The sequence below is a fragment of the Sminthopsis crassicaudata genome, chromosome 5 (assembly GCF_048593235.1).
Source record: "Sminthopsis crassicaudata isolate SCR6 chromosome 5, ASM4859323v1, whole genome shotgun sequence".
NCBI classification, from domain to species: domain Eukaryota; kingdom Metazoa; phylum Chordata; class Mammalia; order Dasyuromorphia; family Dasyuridae; genus Sminthopsis; species Sminthopsis crassicaudata.
Window position 1 is genome coordinate 183,838,188 of NC_133621.1, and position 25,722 is coordinate 183,863,909.

Sequence of the window (25,722 nt, forward strand, 5' to 3'; positions counted from 1 at the left end):
CTACAAGTGAAAGCCTTTCTCTTAATTAATGTTTTGGGGTTCTAATCAGCCACAGAATCTAAGAAGTTCCAAGCTGAAAAGAACAGTGGAGCCATCTAATTCAACCTTGCCTGAACAAGACTGTTTTCTACAGCATAATTTACAAATGGTCATTCAGCTTCTGTTCTTTGATCCAGTTTCAGACTTGCTTAAATATACTTTCATCCCGTTTATTATAGTTCTCTACTTTGCCATAAGGATGGCAAAAAAGAAAAATGCCTTTTAAGGAGAAGGGAGTAGACTCATCTAGTAGTCAGATCAATCTCAACTTTGAACACACACCATCATTGTCCATTTCCTTTAAGGTTGAGATCTGGAGTAGCATTATGCATTCACTCCCACCAAGACATCTCAAGTGTCATAGGACTTCTCAATCTTTTCAATTCCTGTCCCTGATGCTTATCAAAAAAACCGTAAACATATTTTCAGAGTTAAAAAAGGCAGCAGCAAGCCTCAGATGTGGTATCTCTCTGACAGTTTTACCTAGTTTCTTTAGTAGCAGAAGTTTCCCTGGGGTGGAAGAGAAAATGATGAAGTCCTTAGTGCTACTGACCACAATAGCAGTGGAGTTCTTCCCTTGCAGTGGAGTTACACTGCCTTCCCTGTTGTGCTAACAGAGTATATTCTTTTTTTTAAATTAATTTTATAATTATACATTTTTGACAGTATATATGAATGAGTAATTTTTTATAACATTATCCCTTGTATTCATTTTCCCAGATTTTCCCCTCCCTCCCTCAGTATATATTCTTTATTCCTCCATGGTATATCAACCCTAGCTTAGCAACCTTGGCTTCTCCATGTGCCTCACATCAGCCTAGGCAAGGATAGTTAAAGATATTTTGCTATTTCCCTGAGATGGACCCATTTATCATAAAACTTGAATCATGCTGGGCTTTAGTTTTCTCGACATCATTCTTATAGAACTTGCCATTATCTGTTCTTTGTTCCATATTTTATACTTACTATCTTAAAATTAAGTTTTCTGTACAGTAATATCTTTAGAAATTTTTCCTTTTCTCATTAGATGATCCATTAGATTTTTTAGAAAATAAATTGTGACTTCCACCAGAATTTTGTTATTGAGAGCCTTTTGTTTTTCAAAAACATGCTAATCTAAGATAGTGATGGCAATTCTACATAGTCTCCACATCATTCATATTGGATGATAGAAAGTTTGCAATATAAACCTTCTTTGTAGTCATAGCTTAGTGGAGTATTTGGGAGTAAGAACTGAAGCTGCCTCCAGAGTTTGATTGGAATAAGAATGCAATAAATATTAGCACAAACTAATTTGTGGGAACATGCTCTCCATAACTTTTCATTCAGACATAAAAGTGATTTCTTCATTTCCTTGGGGATTTTCCATTCAATCATAAAAATTACTTTTCCTTTTTACCCTCACATCGATATTTCCTTCTTCTCCATTTCTTCCTCTTCCCCTTCCTATCCTTTGACCAGAATGTTACTAAATGGCAATAAAATCAGTTTTCCTAGCAGAAAACCCAGAATGTTGGCCTTATATAAGCAGACTTCCAAAGTGGATGTAAACCAAGATGTCTCATGGATGTACAAATCAGGAATAGCATGTTAAAGGTTTGGTCAACTCAATGTTCATTTGTTTCTTGAAAATTTCACTATACCTTTTTTGGTGTCTTTTTCTCTGATTTCATCTTTAAAAAAAAAAAGTTTATTTTCCAAAAGGTTAATCAGGAAACTTCTAACAAAGTAGTTATGTGCTTTTTGTCAGATAGTAAAAATGCATCTTAAATCCTCACAAAAACATGAAACATGCACACGCATATGTATATATACATTTTAATGATGCTATATTGTCTTATGCATTTATCAATTAGCCTTGTTTTCCTTTTATTTTTCAATATATTTGTTTTATAGCACTCATGCTATTTCTTTATCATGTGCATTTTTTTCAGTCTAGAGATTTCTCATATTGATGATTTGTTGATAGGATGGCCCATTTTACTCCTGGGTTTTTTTTTTAATTTAGTAAGGATCAAAGCAGTATTTGTTCACTATTTAAATTAAATTTTATTTTTAATTCCTATGATATATCCAAGAAATATTAGAATATGGTGGAGTATTTATGTTAAATTCTTTAAATATGCTAAGAAATATCAGATCCTATATTATTCTAAGTGTTTTCATTGTATTCAAATTTTTATTGTTTTTCTTGAGCAGATTTTAGAACTAATTTGTGCCCCTTGAGTGTACCTAACTGCATGAGGGCACTGCCCAGAATTCTGCTAGGTGACTGATGTGTAAGAACAATCTGCCTGGGACATCTGTCATACCAGTGATTGCCAGCATTGATTTGGGTTCTTGGAAGCAGAGAAAAAACACTCTAGATGGGAAAATATATCTTGGATAATCCATAAAATGGTTAATTTGTAGAGATTTATGATGTTGATCAAGACACTTGACAGCTACTCTATTCACAAATGTAGTTAATTCTACTTTTCTTATTTACATCATGGGAAGCTCAGTCAATATGTGATTGCTTTGAGATCCTGGGAAGAAGAAAATAATCTATTAATGATGTTACATTAATTTCTTCGTTGATTCCTTCAGACTATTTTTACATTTACTCAAACCTATAGATCTCCATTGTTTCCTTTTAAAACTCTGCTGAAATTTTAAGTGATATTTCCTTTTTCATTCTTGGCTTTTTATTCCCTCTTGACAAACAGCCATTGTCTGGAGGTTATTAAAGAGTCTGAGAGGTCCTGAGGAATTCCTGTTACCTTTAAATACCTCTGTCACCATGATCAAATCCCTTCACATTCTGAGGCTTCATCCCTAGAACAAGGAGACAGGCTAAATAATCTAGGTTTTCTTCTAGCACCAAAAGTCTATCCATTCTTTCACAAATATTTATTAATGCTAACCATAAATTCAATGAGTTTAGTCATTAAGCACTGAAAAACTAAGTATTAGAATACTTAAGGAGTTAACTGATTTTATTGCTAAGCTTTTCTCAATGATCTTTAGGAACTCATACAGAGAAAAAGAAGTATTTCAGGATTGGAGAAAGGTAAATATTGTCATCCTTTTTTTAAGGGGAAAAAGGTTGTAGTTTTCAGTTACAAGTAGCCAAGCTTGACTTCAGTAACTAGCAAAATTCTCAAAGTTAAAGGAATGTAAGCATTTGGAAAGGGAAGAAATGATGCTTTAGTGGCAGCACGGTTTCATAAAGAATAGGTCATGTCTCTATGGTCCAGTCCAAACTCTGGTATGTACAAATATATGATCCTGGGCAAATTACTTCACTTATCAGAAACCTATGTATAGATATGCATCAATACAAAATGTTTCCTTAGGCCAGAAAGATCAGGGAGCAAGTCATGCTGAAAATATTATTAGCAACTAAAAGCAAAAAACTTTAAATGGATATATGGATAAATATTTAAATGGATTTATTTATTTGTTATTTAAATGGATAAATATTTAGAAAATATAAAATAACAAGATTAATAGAAGAAGAAATACAGAATCTAAACAACTTGATCTTAGAAACAGAAATTGAACAAACTGAAAAATGGGAACTCAAAGCAAGGAATTGGGGGATGTGGAGAACCCTACTTGATACCAAATGTATTTTTTCTTTTTCTTTTTTATTGTTATTATAGTAATAGCTTTTTTATTTTTCAAAATATATGCAAAGATAGTTCAACCTTTCACCCTCATAAAACTTTGTGTTCTATTTTCTCTCTCCCCTTCTTTCCTGTCCCCTAGACAGCAAGGTTATAGGTTAAACATATGGAATTCTTCTAAACAATATAGGTTCTAAACATATTTCCACATTTATCACACTGCACAAAAAAAAATCAGATCAAAAGGGAAGCCTAATATCTTTATAAGCAATTTCTACTAAATATTTAAAGAGTGGTTAACTTCAGTATTATATAAATGAGTTGCAAAAGTAGAAATAAAATATATCTTCCAAAATTACTTTTATGAGATAAATATGAATCTGATTTCCAAACTAGGAAGAGAAAGCAGAAAAAGAAACCTTTAGATTAATATCACTAATAAATATTGATGCCAAAATATTGAATAAAATATTTGAAAAGGGCCATAGCAATATATTTAAAACTTCTTCACTATTACTAGATTGAATTTCTACCAGAAAAAGTTTAGCATTAGCAAAACGGTAAAAATAATAGGTCATATTTAGAGTACTACCTTTAGTAGAAGTGTGGTCCTGGGCAAGTCAGTTAATTTCTCTCAGTCTCAGTTAAATATGTTAAATAACAGTCATAATAACACCTACTTCAAAAAGTTGTAGGGATAAAAGGAAATGGCAAAGTAAAGTACTTTGCAAGCTTTAAAGTAGAATACAAATATTAGCTCTTATTATCATTCCAGTAACAAAACATCATTACATAAGTAGATGAATAAGAAGCCTTTGACCAAATACCATACTAATTTATGTTAAATAATAATAAAAGTCAATAATTATTAAACTTGGGAAGATAAAATACTTGGAAAACTCTATGCTTGACAAGAGCTCTTGGAAAAATGGAAATTGACTTCACAGAAACTATATTTATTGAGGGGTTCTTAACCTAGGTGCTTTTAAAATATATGTTTTGGTAACCATGTTGTTGTTCATTTTCAATCATGTTCAACTATTCATAACACCATTTGGAATTTTCTTGCAAAGATACTAGAGTGGATTGCCATTTCCTTCTCCAATTCATTTTACAGATGAGGCAACTGAGGCAATCTAGCTGAATGACATATCCAATGTCACATAGCTAGTAAGTCTCTGGGGACAATGAATAGTTGTAGTCAGGAAGACTTGAATTCAAATGGGGTCATGAAGGGTTGGACATGACTAGACAATAGATAACCATATTCTAATATAATTGATTTTAATTGATTTTTATAATTTATAATTTTATAATTATATATTTTATGTATTCAAAAATATTGAGAATGACTCAGACTTCCCCAGACTGCAAAAGAATTCCATGAGATAAAAAAAAATTAAGAACCCTTGGTGAAAACCAATATATTACATCTTATGTAATATCCATGATCATATCTCATATTTTTTTCTCTACAACATCACTCATACATCCCATTCTCTCTGTCACCCAGCCACAACCCAAATTCAGCTCCTTATAACTTCTTGCCTAGATTATTGTAAAAATGAACTCCCCCAAGTCCCTTCCTACTACCGTGCATCTTCTGCATGGTTACCACTGTGATTTTTCCTAAGCATAAGTCTAACTATTCCCTCCTTTACTCAATAAACCTCAGTCACTCTCTCTAGGATCTTATATAAACCTTTTATCTTCGCATTTAAATCTTTTTACAACCTTTCCAATAATTTTGCAAGCTTGTTCTTTGCACATGTTCTATGACCCTTCAAGCCTACTGGCCTGCTTGCTTTTCCTTATATCCTAAACTCCATATAAGAACTGTATGTTTATATTCCTCCATTCTGAATGCTTTCTCTTGTAACATTCTCTTGTTTTTTTTAAGCATTTCTCCCTTTGTTTACTTTAAGCCTCAGCACTAGTAACCCCCTCCTGCAAGGGACCTTCCCCAGTTTCTTCCTCCACACCCCAATACCAATAAAACCTTCTTTTTAATGTTACCATGAATATATTTTTGTACATATCTTGTATAGACATATATTTACATATAGTCTCCTCCCTCTGAATGAAAGTCCTCAAGAGTTCAGACTGGTTTTTACTTTTTTTTTCCTTGTGCTTTTTCCTACTGCTTAGTACAATATTTAGCATATAGGAAGCAATAAATGCTTGTCAATTGAATTATTTATTTAGTCAGCTTAGCAGAAGTGATTTTACATTTTTACTCCTAATAGCTCTCTCTCCCTTTCCCAAAGTTCAAACTGTTGTTAGTTTTGAGATTTTGAGATCATTTGGATAAGTTTGTCCAGGACCAATAGGCAGATTTCCATAGATGACATGAGCTTACATATTTATACGTTGAAGATTATATAGTCTTAACAATTTTCCTAACACTGATGATAACTAATATTTTCTCTAAAATGGAAAGGAAAAAGTTACCTATTGGTTTGGAGCTATACAGAATGTTTTTTTTTTTGTTTTGTTTTGTTTTGTTTTTTTTCAATTTCAGGTTGTTTCAACTTGAGTTATCAAAATTGTTACCTCATTTTGCTCAGAAATACATTATCTCACTTAGGTACCCCTCAAAAATAGGATGTTACAAATGCCTTTTGTGCTGAAAACAAACTTTTATGGTAGAAAGCATGTTCATTTTTAAACCCATATTTTAATCTTATGAAACTGTACACCAAACCCGCATCACAAATCATCCTAGCTTTCGTGGTCACCAATATAATTATGTACTGTTAGTTAAGGTTCAAAGGGTGGAGGAGACCATTTTCTTAAAATAAGAATTGGCCTGAACTTTTATTCCCCCAAGCTTAACTGAAATAAATATAAACCTTTTCTGAGGTTTCAGGAAATTTGGCTTGTGAACTGCCAAGGATTTTTTTTTTTAAGTAGCATGCCAAGAGGTAAAAAAGTGTTGTGCATCTGGTTGATTGTTTTGTTCTTTTTATTTTGTTTTTCAGAGCATTTGGATGTAAAGCAAATTTGGAAAATAATGTAAAATCCAGGAAATGAGTCCATTATTATGTTGTTTCTAAGTTGATTTGCTATTGAGTTTATCCAACTATATTTGGATAGCTTGCTTATCCAAATAATAGTATAGTTATTAAAGGCCAAATCCCCAGAGGGAAACAACTTGGGAGGCCTCCTGTGTAGAAATCCAGGGCCTTGCCCTTGCCCAGCCTCTAAGTTGAATGCAATATAAAAGCAATTTCATACACTCCATATGCATTAGAGAAAGGACAGTTTATCCCACCAGATTATATTATGGTATAACAAGTCAAAATACTGTAATTCTGGAATACTTAAAATTTATATTATCTATAAAGATTTTTCTTCACTTATTAATAACTGACTTTTATTTCAATTTGCTCACCATTTCATATTTGTCATAGGCATCTTTGTTTTAGTAGAATGATCTCTGAATATGTAATCGGGAGAGCTGGCTTTGCTACTTAATGCCTATAAATGTGAACAAGCCATTTAATTTTACTGTGCCTCAGTTTTTTTGTTTTTAATAAGATGATCTCCAAGGTTTCTTTTAGCTTAAACTCTATAAATATATAAAAATGTGAAACTATTCAGTAAATATTAAAGGGTATAAAGATATTCTTAAAAGTTCCATGTGTCACACTCAGTGAGCTACTGTCAAACAAGATAGTGACTTAGTTGAAATTTTCAAATAGATGTATTTGTCTTCTGTGACATTTAACTAATTTAATTGTATTTTGTAGGTGGATAGGACAAAACTCTATAGCATGGGTCTGTGACTTAAAATAGGGTCATGAAGACTCAGACTGCCTGAAAATGACTGAGCAACAATAATAAATACTTTTTCCTGGATTATTATGTCTCAGTGATAGGTATGAATCAAATTTGCATCTTTGCATCTGGATCTCTAATTCACCTTTTTTGTGTCCTAGTTCTTCTAGATCCTTCATACTCTTTTTTCCTCTTCATGCTTTTTTCTATTGAAAAGAATAGTACCTAGAGAAAGAGTTGAAATCTGAAGGATGGAGAATGTTAAGTGGAAAAATGAAAGAGGATGTCAGAATGCTAGGTGTGCTGAGCTTAAGAGAGAAAGCCTTCCCTAACCAACACCACCACTATGAAAGTACTCTCCCTCTCTTCTAATTGCTCCAGATGCTTTTTCAGACTTTTTTATCTACTCATATTCTACTTGGCCTTAAACTTATTTGTTTCCTAAACTTAAAATGAATTAATTTTAAAAATTAAACTCATTATTTTTTTAATAAAAATGAATTATCTTTTCTTTATCCTTGCCATTTGGACTTGCAGATGACCTGTAGCATTCAGTGCTATTATTGCATTACTAAGGGAAGACAGACCTCATTTCTTTTGTCTTTTTGAGAAATATTACAAGCATAAAAATGATTAGGTTTATTTTTTTAGAAAAATTCAATTTGAAGACAGTTTCACTTCTGTTGCTTATTACATTCCTTATGTTTGATGTCATCTTTTCTCTCATTTGCTGGAGTTTTGCACGCAGAAAAGAAAGAAGCTTTCTATATTCAGAGTTTGTTTTCTCAGTTTCTGAAACTCAGAATCTCTCTGGTTGCCATGGTGGCTAGCCATAGAGGTTTCATGGCTAAGGAGGAACAATTTCAGCCATCATTAAGGATTGAATATTGAAAGCACACATTTGGTGTTCAAAAATTATACTTTTCAAAGTTCTTCTTAAATACCTTTTCTCCTTGAGACTGAAATGTGAATGGAAATTCAGAAGGGAAATTCCTTCCTCATCGAAATTGATTAATTTCCAACTAAGCCATTTAAATACTTTTTGTGGTATTTGGTTTCTCAAAAGTCTCAGAATCCTTTGCATTTTAAATAAAACTATTAATATTTTCTACAGGAATAAATAGCATTGCATTAAAATATGAAAATGTATCCCAGAACTACAAAGTTTCTTCTCTATTAAACAATTTTCATTAGTCAAAAGAGGTATCTCCAGATTGGGGGGGAGGAAGGGTTGTTTTGTAACAGGCTCCTTTTTTTCTTTGACATTAGTTGGGTATTTGATAATGAAATCCAGAGAGATTAGCCATGGATGTAAGAAACGACTGGAAAACATCATGATAATAGTAAGGAACCATGAAGGAAAGCATTGTGATGACTATTAAATATGTTACTTTCATGCTGCAGTAGTTCTGTTCTCTCATCAATTGAGATACCCTGACCAGTAATACACATTGCAGTCCATCCAGGTCTGCCTATTTTATCCCTGTCCTCTCATAAATCCTCCACAGAAGATCTATCCAAGATGCTAAGGACATTCCTCTAGCTATCTTGAACATGTGAGCCATCTATCAAGACATTCTTTTGTATCCTGCAACTTTGCTAAAGTTGTGAATTGTTTCTAGCAGTTTTTTTAGTTGATTCTCTAGGATTCTGTAAGGATATATTATCATATCATCTACATAGAGGATAGTTTGGCTTCCTCATTATCTACTCTAATTCATTTAATTTCTTTTTCGTCTCTTATTTCCAAAGCTAACATTTCTAATACAATACTGAATAGTAATGATGATAGTGGCAATCTTGTTCCACCCCTGATCTTATTGGGAATGATTCTAGTTTATCCCCATTACATATGATGCTTGCTGGTGTTTTTAAATAAATGCTACTGATCATTTTTTTAAAAATTCTATTTATTCCTATACTCTAGGGTTTTTTTTAATAGGAATGAGTGTTAAATATTAATTTTTGATGAATAACTGACCCATCTGTTTTTCTAGGCATATACTTTTTATATTTTTTTGCTTTTTTGTAAGAAATTCATGTACCATTGAATGACCTTTAAATTTAATTCTTCAAAAATTATTATATTCTAGTACTCACAGTCAGTATCATTAGAAGATTACTTTTATAAAAAAAATCTTCATTTCAGAGAGAAGCTGGGAGTCATAAAAAACATTATATAAATGATCAAAGGCAATTTAGCCTGCTCTCCTCTGTCAGTTTAGTTCTGAACCTGGCTCACTGTTTTCTTCTCACTCTCTGTCTAAGATATATGTAGGAATAAACTAGTTCTATGGAATTTTCATTCATATTATGGTTTAGACAGTTATAGACTTCAAGTGATAGTTTAGGCAACAGTCATATTTTATCCTCTTAGTTTTTACTGTGGGGTGTTTGGAACAAATTCTTTTGAGAACTTATGGACCTCATTTAATAGACTATCATATTTCAAGGCTCAACGCAACCACTACAATGTCACCGATAAACATGATCATCTGGAATATATCCAATTGCAAGTGAGAATCCAACTTCTTGTTCTCATAGTTGCTTATCATTTGGGCTTTATGTCATGATCTGGAAAGTTCCAGTGGAGCTCTTTGGGGAAATCTGGGCCTTTTTCTGCTTGAATAAATTAAGAGGCATTTCACGTGGGAGATCTAGGGAGGATAGAAGGATATATCTGTTTCACCAGGTAGGTGCAGATAGGAGCAAACTCTGTCTGCATCTTATTTTCATAGGTCATAATCAGATCTTTTACTTCCATTTTGACTGCCAGAATGATGGCAACACCTCTCTGGTGAATTATGATGCTTGCAGAGAATGTCAGAGCCCTTCTCCATAAGGGTTGCTTCCCTCAATGATGGTAGCGAAGACTACCTGCTGATGCAGGATCAAGGTGTATTGATCTATATTACTATATTGTATATATATTGCTCATCTATATTACACATGAAAATAACCTAGGATAGAGTACCATTCCTCACTACCACATCCCTCAGAGAGAGTAGATGTTTCTTTGTTTATTTTTAAATCTTCACTTTATTTTACCCTCAATGCCTTGACCAGTTAAGATGATTTAGCAGGAGGTGCTTAATTAATATTTGCTAAAGGAGTGAACACATAGAACGGGCAGCCTGTGCTCCTCTAACTGAGACTCTCCATGCTAATATTGGAGGACCATTGGTAAGGGATATGGAGATGCTTGTTTGCTGGCTGGATGGGGTGGACCTTTCTAGCTCCAAAGGCTTGGAACCCTGAGCATAAATGAATACTGGAAGATGCTGGCAGTGCAGGGTTCTTTAACAGTCAGGGAGAGAGAGAAGAAAGGGAAAGGAAAAGAGAGGGAGAGGGATCCCTTTAGATGTCTTTAGAATCATTCCTCTCAGTTCTCTCAAAACTGTATTACCTATAGAATGGAGCTCTTTTATGTAAATTTGGTCTAGTCTCAGCTGCTGTTGGTTTTCCTTAGTAACATTTCTGCTTCCTCATACAGATCCTGGAACTATGATGTTCTAGTCTAAATGCAGTAACTCCATTGGCGTTAACAGCAAAAAAAAAAGTTTGTTCAAAAATCTTTACAGATCATCTATCTCTATTTCTCATGTGTTATTATCCATCAAATGAGATAATCTGGCAAATAACAGGTGCTTAATAAATGCTTGTTCCCTTCCCTCTTTCTATCCAGCTTCATTCCCAAATGCCCTCTAAATGACTTTGCTCAGTTGGATCTCTTGTCAGGTTTTCCATAAATTTGTTTTTCTTTCCACTGCTTCTCAGTGATTGATGAAGCAATATTTCTATCATCATTCACCATTTGCCTTTGGAAGACGTTACAATTGAGTTTATATTCTAAATTGGTGTTGCTCTTGGCTGCCATTTCTCTCCTGTTGCAAGTAAATCTAGTATTGACTAACTGAATAGGTTTTCAAGTTCCCTTGGTCTTCTTGTTACAGTGAGTGATTTATATCAAATATATTCCTTTAGGAAATAGTGATAGTCTATGCTGCTTTCCTTCCCCTCCCCCCCCCTCTCTCTGTCTCTCTTTGTCTCTCTGTCTCTCTCTCTCTCTCTCTCTCTCTCTGTCTCTCTCTCTCTCTCTCTGTCTCTCTCTCTCTCTGTCTCTCTCTCTCTCTATCTATCTATCTCTGTCTCTCTCTCTGTCTCTCTCTGTCTCTGTCTCTGTCTCTCTCTGTCTGTCTCTCTGTCTCTCTTTCTCCCTCCTCTCTCTCTCTCTCTCTCTCTCTCTCTCTCTCTCTCTCTCTCTCTCTCTCTCTCTCTCTCTCTCTTTCTCTGTCTCTTTCTCTCATAGCAGAGTGGCCCAAAAGAAAAACTAAACAAAGAATCAAATTGTTTTAAAATCATTTATACATTTTAACATAATTCTTGGCATTCTGATTGTGAGTTCCTAGCCCAGTGATCAATGAATTGCCAGAACTACTACAAATTTAATTATATTAATGCTGATAGTCTCATTATAAATGAAAATCAAAGAATAACAGAATAAAAGAAAACCTCATAGGATCTCTCAAGGATGTAAGATGGGTAGGGGAAACAAATAAAGGAGTTCGTGGATTGGTTTTCTCATGTACCCACAGGCAAAAAGAATCATTTCAAGTAATATTTTGTCAACAAAATTATGGTGCTCCTGATAAGTTTGTGCAATAAGACCACCATGAAAACAATAAAAAATTATGCACCATCTTTGCAGAGGTAAAGAAAGTCTACAAAAATAGAATAAAATAAAAGCTTTATAAAACCATCCAAAGCAAAATTATTTATATTTGCTACAAAGATTTTATTTTTCTTTAAATTAAATATATGAGGGAGAAAAATAAATGCTTATTAATTAAAAATAAAACAAAAAATTCTTCCAAAGCAAATCAACATATATTTTGCTACTTAGTGATTCAAGTCCAGAAAAAGGGAATAGGTGAGGATGGTAAAGAGTCACTGGAAAATATGGTTCTAAAGATGAGAGACCCAAAACTCATGAATTATCTAGAAGATGCATGTCAATATGTTATTTATTTAATAAAATAATAAGTGTTTTGTATGACAAACACCATATTATATCACACACACACACACACACACATACATACATACATATAAAATTGATTCTCTTTTAGCAGATAGGAAATGAATCATTAGTAATGTGGGAGTCATTCCTGAATTAGCTGTCCATACAATACTACTTGTTGGAACAAAGATTAAAATTAGTACAAACATGTCATCTTTCCCCCAAATTTGAAAAGTCTTCCCTTGACCTTATCATGGCCTCAAGCTGTTGTTCTGTATATATCATATCTTTCACAGCCAAACTCTTAGGAACATTTGTCTGTACTTGTTATCTTCATTTTCTCACCTTTAACTCAACTCTTACCTTCTTTCCATCCAGTTCCTGTCCGAAATTCAAATTATAGCTGCTTGTTCCAAGGTTGCCAGTGACCTATAATGTTGTCATCCTTTTAAAATTCTTCACAGCTCTGTTAAGGATCCCATCCTTTTGAATCCTCAAGCTTCTTGACCCCAGCTTGCCTTGGTTCTATCTTCCTAAGCACCTTAGCAAGATTATTAGCCATGTCTTGCTTCCATGTGTGAGTGTCCCTAGGATTCTGTCCTAGGGCCTCTTGTTTCCTTTCATCTCTGGGTTTTCATGACATACCTGATTTCAGGTTTTCCTTCTACTATCAGACCATTCCTCAGTCTTCCTTACTGGCTCATCTTCCATATTATGTCCCATAACTGTGGATATTCCTCAGGGCTCTTGGTAGTCTCTCTTTTATTCTATACTCTTCCTCTCAATAATCTGATCCACTTCCATGGACTTAATGATCATCTTTATGCAAATAACACATACATATGTATATATAAATATATACATATATGTATATATGCATATATATGCTTATATGTATATCTATATATATATATATATGTAGATAGATATATAGATATATAGATATATAATTCAATACCCAGCCCAAGAGCTTCACTCTCATGTCACCACTTGCCTATTAGATATTTCAAAATATTTCAAAATGGATGTGATGGAGACATCATAAATTTAACATGTCCAAACCAAATTATCTTTCTCCCAAAGCCCTTCCCTCTTTCGTGTTTCCCTATATCTATCAAAGGTACCTCTATCCCTCTAGTCTCCCAGGTTTGTAAGGCAGGCATTTTCCTTGCTTCTTTACTTAGCTGCCAAATCTTGCTTTTTCTCTCTCCACATCTCTCACATGCATCTAACCCCCTTCTCTCTAATCCCATAGCTATTACCTCAGTGGAGGGATTTATTACTTCATTTCTACTTGCAACAGCTTCCTAATTGGTTTTCTGGTCTCAAGTTTCCCATAGTTTTAGTTCATCATACACACTGCTACCAAATTATTTTTCTTTAAGTACAGAATACTCTACTATTAAGTACAGTATCCAACTTCCCTATTCATTTGACTCCAATGACTTCCTAGTGCCTATAGGATATACTATAAACTTTTTTTAAAGCTTTTCAAGCAATTCCCAACCTTTCCCCAGCCTCTGTTTCCAACACCATTAGACATTACTTCATTCCATTCCTCCACTCCACCAAGGTATGTCATCCATCCAAACTGGCCTTCTTTCTATTTCTCACATGTGATGTTCCATCTGTGTGCCTTTGCAGTGGCTGCGTCCTGTTCCTGGGATGCCCTCCCTCCCTATTCTGCCTACTAGAATCCTTCTCTTCCTTTAAAATGAAGGTTAGACACCATCTTTTCCATAAAGCCTTTGCTGTCCTTCTTCCTCCCCTTCAAATCCTAGTGCCCTCTTCCCCAATCTTCCTTGTATTGAAATTCTTTGTATGCATTTTTACTTATATACTTTATATTTATGCTGTATATATGTTATATGTACTTGTCTGTTTTATTAGAAAGTAAGATTCAAAAAAAGAAAGAAAGAAAGTGAGATTCCTTGAAAGGCTGGATTATTTAATTTTTTATTTGTATACCCAAGTATAGTGTTTAGCAGATGGTCGGTGTTTAATATAAGTACTTATTGTCTGTTTGACTGAATAGTTTCTTAATTATTCTAGTTTCTTTTCTTCTCTACTCCAGGGCTTCTTAATTTTTTTTTACTCAAGACCCTTTTCTCCTGAAGAATTTTTGTAACCCCGAGTATATAAGTATATAAAATAGGCATACAACTAAAACATTTGGTGGTAATAAATCATAATTTTGTGGAGGTCACAAAATCATAATTTTGTGACCTCCACATTTAGTTATAATACCCTATATGGGGTCATGACCAGTTTAAGAAGCTGGGCTCTAGTCCATTCCAAACACAGCTGCCAAATTGATTCCTAAAGCACATATCTGACCATTTCACATTCATCTCTGTGACTTAGGAAGTTTCAGTGGCTCCTCACTCCCTGTAGGGGGGGCGGGGGGAACTTCCCTGTTTAGCATTTAAATTCCTTTGCAATCTTTACAATCTCCTGTTACTCATTGCCACTTCCAAATGTGTTCTGTGCACTCCATCCAGAGTGGTTTATGTGACATTCCTTCTTTTTCCACTGAGTCTTGATACAGACAGTGTCCCATGCCTGGAATGTTCATCCTCCTCATCTTGGAACCAAAAATGATGTCTAGGATTAACTTGAGTGCTACATCTTGCAAGACACCTTTCCTGCTTAGCCCCAGTTATTAATGCACCTATAACTTGAGAGTTTGTTTGCATACTTTGTATGTAGCTTGTTTTTACTTCTCCATAAAGAATTTTCCTCCCCCTGCTCTCTATTCCAGTCACTTGTAAAATCCTGGAGGTTTGAACCTCCCTCATTTTCCTGTTTGCATCCTCAGTCCTTAATGCATTGGCTAGCATGAAATAAACATTTCATAAATGCTTAATATCTACTTATCTAGACTAGTCTTTAGTAAACAGACACAGCATATGGGCAGGACTGTCCTGAAAGTCTTCCCAACATGACAAAACCTGTACCAAAATCTGTATCTTTCTGTCATAACCTTTAAGAATCCACACTCATCTCTCTCCCAAGATGAGCCATCAGAACAAGTCTTAAACTGTTCTCTACTGAAGTTCAATCTTAAGACATTCAGCACAGTGTTACGATTTGTCAAGGTCAACATAGATCTTGATTCTTTCATCCAATATATTAATAATCTTTCCCATCCTTGTGGCATTGTCAGATCCAGTAAGTATTCCCTCATTATACCTTTACTCAAGTGTAGGATAAGGATATGAAACAGCACAGAACCAGTAAGATCCTTTTCTGGTTATTTCAGACTGTTTTATGGCTATCTTGTCAACTGGCCTGCATAGCTTTTCAAAAGGAATAGCATAAAAAAGATTTTATTAAGTGCTTTGTAAAAGTCTAGAAAAACTACATTCATCAATTCCATTCCTTTGAACTTTATTTTTTAGTGATTTCCTTGATATATTGGCATTTTGTTTCTCCATGTGAATTTTATTATGTTTTTTTTCTATCTCTACAAACTAATTTTTGATTGGTATGGCACTGAATAAGTAAATTAATTTAAGAGCATTGTCATTTTTATTATATTGGCTCCACCTACCTATGAGCAATTAAAAATTCTCCAATTGTTTAGATCTGATATTATTTGTGTAATTGTGTTCATATAATTTTTATGTATGTGTATGTGAGAGAGAAAGAGAGAAAGACAGAGAGAGAGAGAGAGAGAGAGAGAGAGAGAGAGAGAGAGAGAGAGAGAGAGAGAAGAGGGAAGGAGAGAGGGAAGGAGAGACAAAATTCGACATTTAATAGAAAAAAATTTAACAGGTGTAGAAAAATTTTATTTACCTTGGAACTTTCCATCCTTAATGGAAAAATCTAGACTTTTAAAATTGATTTATCTTAAATAGGGAAGTCATTTTCACTTGTTTGTGAATATTCAACAAGAAAGAAGTTAAAAACTGAGTAAATTATACTGTCAACATTTTATATTTCACTTGTTAATTTAGCTGAAATAGTCTATGCCATTTTAAAACTCAAAAACTTTTAAATAAAATCCAAATATTTGATTTTTTAAGTTACATAAATATTTGTTGACTAAGAATACTGAGAAAAAAATATATATATGTAAATATATATATATATATATATTCATTTATGCAGAGGTCATTTTCACAATAAACTTAACTACCTGAAAAATGTCTGAAAACCTTGAAAATCTTTTTTTGTTTTTTTGTTTATATGTTTTTATTTTGTTGAGTTTTTTTTTTTAAAAGCAGTCTCTGAAAAGCCAAATTATATTTCAGGAATAACATAGGGTAGAAGGATGGGACCAAGGAGTGTGGGGACAGTAGAAAGGATTTTGCTAGACTTGGGCATACTGACACTGGTAGGGACTGGCAGATGAAAGTAAGGAGACAGAAAGTAGGAGACTAAAAATAGATCAAGAATCTCAAAGACCTATCATTGCCTGAGATGCTTTAGCTGTTCAGAGTATCACTATAGGTATAAATGATGTTATAAGCAATATAATGAGTAATTTTCATAATGATGGTATCAAAACTTGAGATAAAGTTTAGAATTTTGTTGTTTTTCAATTATTTCAATCATAGCCAACCCTTCATGACCCCATATGGGGTTTTCTTGGCAAAAATATTGGAGTGGATTGCTATTTCTTTCTCCAGTTCATTTTACAAATAAGGAAACTGAAGCAGACAGGGTAGGTGACTTGCCTAGGCTTATACAACTAGTGTCTGAGGTCATATTTGAACTTAGAAAGATGAGTCTTCCTGACTTCTTCAATTTATCAGTATGAGTAGCTTTTCACTTGGTACAGTTTTCAGCCCCTTTTTTTCCTTAGTTGGGTTCAAATGCTTTCATGAGTTTCTGTCAGCAGTAGGCCCATCCACAGTACCACCTTGCTGCTTCTTAAGTTTGAAATATTCTATATTGAAAGGTAGGAAAGAAATTTAATGTAATAAAAAATTAGAAGTGAAAAGATAACTGGGAGGGGAGAGGGAATATGAAATCTTTGCAACAAATTTCTATGATAAAAGTTTCATATCTAAGATATTACAAGAAATAATTCAAATTTCAGAACACTAAGAGCCATTCCTTGATAATCAAAGCTATGAACAGTTTTCAAAGAAATTCACACTATCAATAGTAGTCATAGAAAATACTTTAAATCTCTAAGAATTAGAGAAATAGATTAATTAAATCTTTCAATCTTTCAAATTCTGCCTCATACCTATAGGACTGAAAGATGACAGAATATGACAAAAGTCAAAAGGATTATGGAAAAACAAGTATACTTGTCAGAGTTGTTAATTGGTCAAGCCATTCTGGAAAGCAATTTAGAACCAGGCCCACAAAGTTACTATGCACATATTTTGGCCCAGCTATACTACTAGTAGGCCTATATCCCAATGATATCAAAAAAGAGGATGAGGATCTATAGGTAGAAAAACATTTACAACAGTTTTTCAAGGCAACTAAAAAGTTGGCCTTCTATTGGAAAATAGATAAATAATTTGTGGAAAATCAATGTAATAGAATATTACTGTGTGCTAAGAAATGATGAAATAGACAATTTCAGAGGAAATTTTATGAACTGATGCGGAGAAAAGTGAGAAATAGAGAACAATTTATATGATAATAATATAGAAAAAAACAACTTTAAAAGACTTTGGAACCCTAATCAGTTTAATGACAAAGCATGAATTCAAAAGAATAAAGCTAAAACATTATTATCTCTTAACTTAAACTTCTAAACTTAAAATGCAGAGATATTCATTTCCATACATTGATTGTTGAAGGAATTTGTTTTACTAGACAATTCACCAATGTATTGAAGGCTTTATTTTTCAGTATCTTTTTAATTTGTTCAATGGCAAGTGGATGTAGTAGAGCAGATAAATTAAAATACTTATTAGTTGAAAAATAGAAACAAAATAATGGAGAGAAATATACAAACTGGCTAAAAGTTTAAAAGGTCAGGCTATAATGAAAAAATTAATTAAAGTAGTATTAGTAGACTGGGTAGACTGTGCTAGATAAATGAGGTACGACTTTATTGGATTTTTCCAATTAGTGGTTTATAAAACAAAATTTGTTCTATAGGGGAGATATTCACCTCTGATTCTACTTTAATTATTGTATTCACATTGCTTTTAAAATGGATATATACATCACTTTGTGCTCAGATTATTTAAAGAAACACATCTCAAGAGAGTCTGCATTATCATTTCTATCCCAAGTATGATTACTGTAGGAAGGACTGAAGAATGTATAAACTCACTCTCTCCAGCATTTAATATTTTGTTTAAATGGAGTCATATTGTGATGAAAGGTCACAATGCTACTTTCAGATCCAATTATCTGGTCCTGGACCTTTTAAAATCAAAATATAAAGACTGTTGAAGAGCTCAGAGATTAGCACTGATTCAAGATATACATGGCATTTCCATAAATATTACTTAATAACCAGAAACTCCATCAATTCATCAGTGTGGGGAGCTTTTCAAATAATGCACTTTGCAGTACCTTCATGCCAAGTTACTGTCACCACTAAAATAATTCAGATCCAGTCATCAACCTTCTGGTTATGGGTCAATGAATTGATTGGTAATGAAAATCATATTTGGGTCTTAAGGAATCAAGTGTTTTGTATCAACTTTTTTGCCTTTGAGCATGTGATTCTGAGATGGATGGATGGATAGATAGATAGATAGATAGATAGATAGATAGATAGATAGATAGATAGATAGATAGATAGATAGACAGACAGGCAGGCAGATAGATAGATAGATAGATAGATAGATAGATAGATAGATAGATAATTTTCTTGGCTTTTATCCTATGACCTTCCAAAAGAAATGATGGTTAGGCAATATTCTTGTTATCCTACTGATTACATGTGCTGTTGATGATTTTATTTTTTACATCACATTGTGATTGTCTTAATATTTATTTAATACTAATTGAATGACAAAGATTATTCCATCATTTTGAAATCCTGGAATTTTTAGCCCATTTTGCAATTAGTGCCTATATGTCATGACTAAACTAGTTTTCTTAAAATACTATGCATTTTCATCTTCCTGTCTGTATCAGCCTTTTGTTCAGATATAGCCTACATTGAAGAACTGTTTGCTTTTATTGTTGTTTTTTGGTTGTTTTAGTCATGTTCAATTCTTTGTAACCCATTTGAGGTTTTCTTGGCAAAGATACTGTAATGATGTGTCATTTCATTCTCCAGTTCATTCCTCCAGATGAGGAACTGAGATAAACAGGGTTAAATGGCTTGCCAGGATCACACAGCTATTAAGTCTCTGAAGCCTGATTTGAATTCATAAAGATGAATTGTCCTGACTCCAAGCCCAGTCCACTATCCACTGTGCCATTTAGCTGTCCTTCATTAATACTTCTGAGGTACAGAATCACTTCACGATATTTACCAGCTCTCAGAACAGAGGAATATTTCCTAAGAGTCTATTCATATATTCTCTACCTATTAAACAAGATAGTATTAATTACAGTTAAACAAATTTTGATCCAAAATGGGATTAATATAAAAACATGCTTAAATGGGGCAAATCAATAATACTTTGCCCTCATAGACAGATGCAGTAGTATCTAGAACATTTTAAGCATTATAAAGTTTTTAAATTGCAACTGAAATGTCTCTTCTTTCTTCCACAGCTCTGGTAGTAAGATTTCTGACCAAACGATTCATCTGGGAATATGACCCAACCCTGGGTAGGTCAAGTTTCATACTAACTTTTTTTTTCCCATTAAAGAAAAAATGGTTTATTTTCATCTACAGTGTTCTTATGTCATAATTCTTTGAACCTTCCACTGAAATATTATGCACTTATTCTGGCATGATAGTAAGTCTATGTTCTCGTCAATTATGCCATTGCAGAGTAAATTATATCAGTTCTTTTCCATGGAAAGGCTTTTTAAATATGTTCGATTAGTAGGTATTTATTAAATTTTTATTATGTTTTAAGCACTATTCTAAGCATGAGGAAAATAAAGAAAGGCACCTAATAGTACTATATTATAAGGCAACAATCATCAAAACCATTTGATATGCGCTAAGAAATAGAGTGGTAAATCAATGAAATAGGTATGGAATATGGAATACAGATCACATAATAATCAGTAACTATAGTAATTTAGTATTTGATAAATCCCCAAAATCCAGCTTTTGGGATAAGAATTAGCTATTTAACAAAAATTGCTGGGAAATCTGAAAATATGTCAGAAACTCAGTATAGACCTACATCTCCCATCCTGTACCAAAATAAGGTCCAAATGGTTACATGTTTCAGGTGTAAAGGGTGACATCAGCAAATAAGGAGAGCAAGGGATAATTTACCTATCAGATCTTTGGAGAAGGGAGGAATCTATGACCAAAGAACTAGAGAACATTTTGAAATGTAAAATGGACTACTTTGATTACATTAAGTTAAAAAGTTTTTACACAAACAAAATTAAAAGAGAAGTATAAAGCCAGGAAAAAAATTTTACAGCTAATGTTTCTGATAAAGGCATTTCTAAAATGCATAAAGAACTCTGTCAAATTTATAAGAATACAAGTCATTCCCCAGTTGATAAATGGTCAAAGAATATGAACAATTTCCAGATGATGAAATAAAAGCTATTTATAGTCACATGAAAAAATGCTCTAAATCATTACTGATTAGAGAAATACAAATTAAAACAATTCTGTGGTATCACCTCACACCTCTCATATTGGATAAGATGACAGGAAAAGTTAATGATAAATGTTGGAGAGGATATAGAAAAACTAGGACGTTAATGCATTCATTGTTGATGGAGTTGTAAAATGTTCTGACCATTCTAGAGAGCACTTTGGAACTCTTGAGAGCCCAAAGGACTATAAAATTGTGCATACACTTTGGCCCAGCAGTGCTACTTCTGGATATGTATCTGAAGGAAATATAAAGGAGGGAAAAGGACCCATAAATGTTTGTAACCATTTTTTGTGGTAGCAAAGAAATGGAAATTAAGTGGATACCCATCAATTGGGAAATGACTGAATAAGTTATGGTATATGGAAGTAATGGAATATTATTGTCCTTTAAAAAATGATGAACAAGTTAATTTTAGAAAGGCATGGAAAAATTTACATTAACTGTTGCTGAGTGAAAGAAGCAGAACCAGGAATACATTATACACAGTAACATCAAGCATATGTGATGATCAACTATGAAAAACTGTAATAATATTCAAAGTAAAATTAAATAAGATATTTTCATACCCAACAAATTCTTTCTGCTTGTCTTTAACACTATATATGCATATATGTGTGTGTGTGTGTGTGTGTGTGTGTGTGTGTGTCACTGTTCCAATAAATGTAATATAGTACTAAAGGTAAAATTTCAGTTAAAAATACTTTTTAAAAAAATTTTTCCTCTGCTCCCATACAGCATGATACAGTGGGAAGAACGTTGTCTCTGTAATCAAAGAACCTTTCTGGATCCCATTACCTCTCTTCTATCTATATAGTTGTTTATCTTTTCTCTCCCCCATTACTATGTGAGTTCCTTGAGGGCAAGAAAAATGTGTTTGCCTTTCCTATGTCCTCATCACTTAGCAGAGTTTTTGATACAATATAAATGAGTAACAAATGCTTGTTGGTCATCTGACTAATTGGACCTCAGTTTTCTTATATGTAAAATAAGATGATTGGATTAGATGGTCTCATTCTTCTTGCAGTTGTAACTTCTATAAACTTTGTTTTTGTGAGCATATCTTTGCAGATTATGCTTTCCAAAAACAAATGATCTATGAGAAAAAGTAGAAAAATATAAATTACATTTGTGAAATGAGTATTTTCCAGTCGAAAAAAAAAGAAGTAAAAATTATGAGCTCATAACATATTTGTGTTCTTCTGAGTGTCCCTCTTTAGTCATCACTTAACAGCTATTGCTGTTTTAAGTAGTCATGAATTCCTTTCTTGTTTTTCTCCAAGAAATTTGCTACCAATGGGAATGTAAAACCCAATTTTTTTATATATTCTTCTTACCCCAAATATAAACATAAAAGAAACTGTATTATAAAATGACATTTAAATGCTGCTGCTAAGCAACCAAAGCTTTGATCAGATGCTTTATGAGCTCAAGAGTGTCAAATCTCTGACTCACTCTTAGGGCCAGGATTTCATTAACTCTTTTGCACTGGGAGTTGTATTTCCTTGGCTAACAGCGTACAGTCAATTTCCAAGCTAAGAAATTCCCAATCCATCCACCCAGTCCACAGTTGAAGTACAGCCAGAATTTCAGCTGTACTTGTATTTTAGGAGATAACATAAGGGGGCTATTTACCTCTATCAAATCCTTGGTTTCCTGGGTTATTGGTTTCAATACCAGCATTCAAGGACTATCCATTTTGTTCTGGGCACATAAACTCTATAGAGTGTTAGATCAAGGCAGCAGCAGAGAGGTCAGCTAGTCTAGCCCCTTCAGTTTACAAAGAAAGAATAAATGTTTAGAAAAAATGAAGTGATAGGAGTCTGAGGAAGACTGAATAAAATGCTCTGAATTCTGCATCTTTTTCATAAATATAGGGTGATTTACTCATTTGACAATTTTTGATCTCTGAGGGGCTGAAGAAAATGAATGCTCTGTTGTAATCTGAGAAAGTCCCTGTGCTTAATTTAATATTTCTGTCATATGTTTAACACTTTAACCCTGGTGAATCTGTGTTTTCCTTGATGATTTACTCTTCCAGTAAAGTGTATGCTTCTCAACCTTAGCCTTTCCTAAGTCATTCATAGAGGATCTATTCAGTAGGCTTTAGGCCCTTTGGGTCACCTGCAGTTTAGCTCTTCAGAAAACATGGTTTGATGGGTTTTAGCATCACATAGGAATTTAGGATTATGGAAAATATTGTGTCATTCCACAAAAGCAATACATTATGTCCCCTCCTTTTTAGTTCTAGGTTCTCGCCATTATCCATCTGAGACAACTTTACATATGCTATAAATGTACATATGAATGAACTCAATGGTCTCCTCATACAACTATGTGTCATCAATTGCATTATAATAATAATAACTAATTTTTTTCAATTTTTTATTGAAGCTTTTTTCTTTTTTAAAAATTTTTTTATTTTTATACATTTGTAGCATTTACTTATTTTTTCTCTTTGTTATTAAAGCTTTTTATTTACAAAACATATTCATGGGTAATTTTTCAATGTTGACCCTTGCAAGACTTCTGCTCCAAATTACCTCCTCCTTCCCCTCACCTCTTCCCCTAGATGGCAGGTAGTGATATTGGTAGCTTCTTTTTTTTTTTTTTTTTTTTTTTTTTTTTGAAAACAAAGTCACTTTATTATAAAATTTTTGACAGTATATATGCATGAGTAATTTTTTAATAACATTATCCCTTGTAATCATTTTTCCAAATTATCCCCTCCCTCTCTCTACTCCCTCCCCTAGATGACAGGCAATCCCATACATTTTACATGTGTTACAGTATAACCTAGATACAATATATGTGTGTAAATCCAATTTTCTTCTTGCATGTTAAGTATTAGATTCCGAAGGTATAAGTAACTTGGGTAGATAGACAGTAGTGCTAACAATTTACATTCTCTGGGTGTAGTTGTTTCTGTCCATCATTGATCAACTGGAAGTGAGTTGGATCTCCTTTATGTTGAAGATATCCACTTCCATCAGAATACATCTTCATGCAGCATTGAAGTGTACAGCGATCTTCTGATTCTATTCATTTCACTCAGCATCAGTTGATGTAAGTCTCTCCAAGCCTCTCTGTATTCCTCCTGCTGGTCATTTCTTACAGAGCAATAATATTCCATAACCTTCATATACCATAATTTAACCAACCATTCTCCAATTGATGGACATCCATTCATCTTCCAGTTTCTATTCACTATGAAAAGGGCTGCCACAAACATTTTGGCACATACAGGTCCCTTTCCCTTCTTTAGTATTTCTTTGGGATATAAGCCCAATAGCAGCACTGCTGGATCAAAGAGTATGCACAGTTTGATAATTTTGGGGGCATAATTCCAGATTGCTCTCCAGAATGGCTGGATTCTTTCACAACTCCACCAACAATGTATTAGTGTCCCAGTTTTCCCACATCCCCTCCAACATTCATCATTATTTGTTCCTGTCATCTTAGCCAATCTGACAAGTGTGTAGTTGTATCTCAGAGTTGTCTTAATTTGCATTTCTCTGATCAGTAGTGATTTGGAACACTCTTTCATATGAGTGGATATAATTTCAATTTCATCATCTGAGAATCTGACCATTTATTAATTGGAGAATGGTTTGATTTCTTATAAATTAGGGTCGGTTCTCTATATGTTTTGGAAATGAGACCTTTGTCAGAACCTTTAACTTTAAAAATATTTTCCCAATTTGTTACTTCCCTTCTAATCTTGTTTACATTAGTATTGTTTGTACAGAAGCTTTTTAGTTTGATGTAATCAAAATCTTCTATTTTGTGATCAATAATGATCTCTAGTTCTCCTCTGGTCATAAATTCCTTCCTCCTCCACAGGTCTGAGAGGTAGACTATTCTCTGTTCCTCTAATCTATGATCTCATTCTTTATGCCTAAATCATGGACCCATTTTGATCTTATCTTGGTATATGGTGTTAAGTGTGGATCCATATCTAATTTCTGCCATACTAATTTCCAATTTTCCCAATAGTTTTTTTCAAATAATGAAATTTTATCCCTAATGTTGGTATCTTTGGGTTTATCAAAGACTAGATTGTTATAGATGTACCCTTTTTTGTCCTTTGTACCTAATCTGTTCCACTGATTGACTGCTCTATTTCTTAGCCAATACCAAATGGTTTTGGTAACTGCTGCTATGTAATATAGCTTTAGATCAGGTACACTTAGACCACCTTCATCTGACTTTTTTTTCATTAGTTCCCTTGCAATTCTCGAACTTTTATTCTTCCATATGATTTTTGTTGTTATTTTTTCTAGGTCATTAAAATAGTTTCTTGGGAGTCTGATTGGTATAGCACTAAATAAATAGATTAGTTTGGGGAGTATTGTCATCTTTATTATATTCTCTCAGCCTACCCAAGAGCACTGAATGTCTTTCCAATTATTTAAATCTGACTTTATTTTTGTGGCAAGTGTTTTGTATTTTGCTCATATAATTCCTGACTTTTCTTTGGTAGATGGATTCCCAAATATTTTATACTCTCAACATTTGTTTGGAATGGAATTTCTCTTTGTATCTCTTGCTGTTGCATTTTGTTGGTGATATATCAAAATGCTGAGAATTTATGTGGATT

The 25,722-nt window shown here is 33.4% G+C and overlaps 1 protein-coding gene across 2 annotated transcripts in view; it reads left to right on the forward strand.

Moving 5' to 3' along the window:
* RERG (RAS like estrogen regulated growth inhibitor) overlaps positions 1-25,722 on the forward strand; it is a 98,624-nt gene that overhangs the window by 58,579 nt on the left and 14,323 nt on the right. For both annotated transcript variants that reach the window (XM_074268968.1, XM_074268969.1), the window contains exon 3: positions 20,104-20,160. In XM_074268968.1, the coding sequence (XP_074125069.1) occupies positions 20,104-20,160 (57 nt within the window). The remainder of the gene's footprint in view (positions 1-20,103; positions 20,161-25,722) is intronic.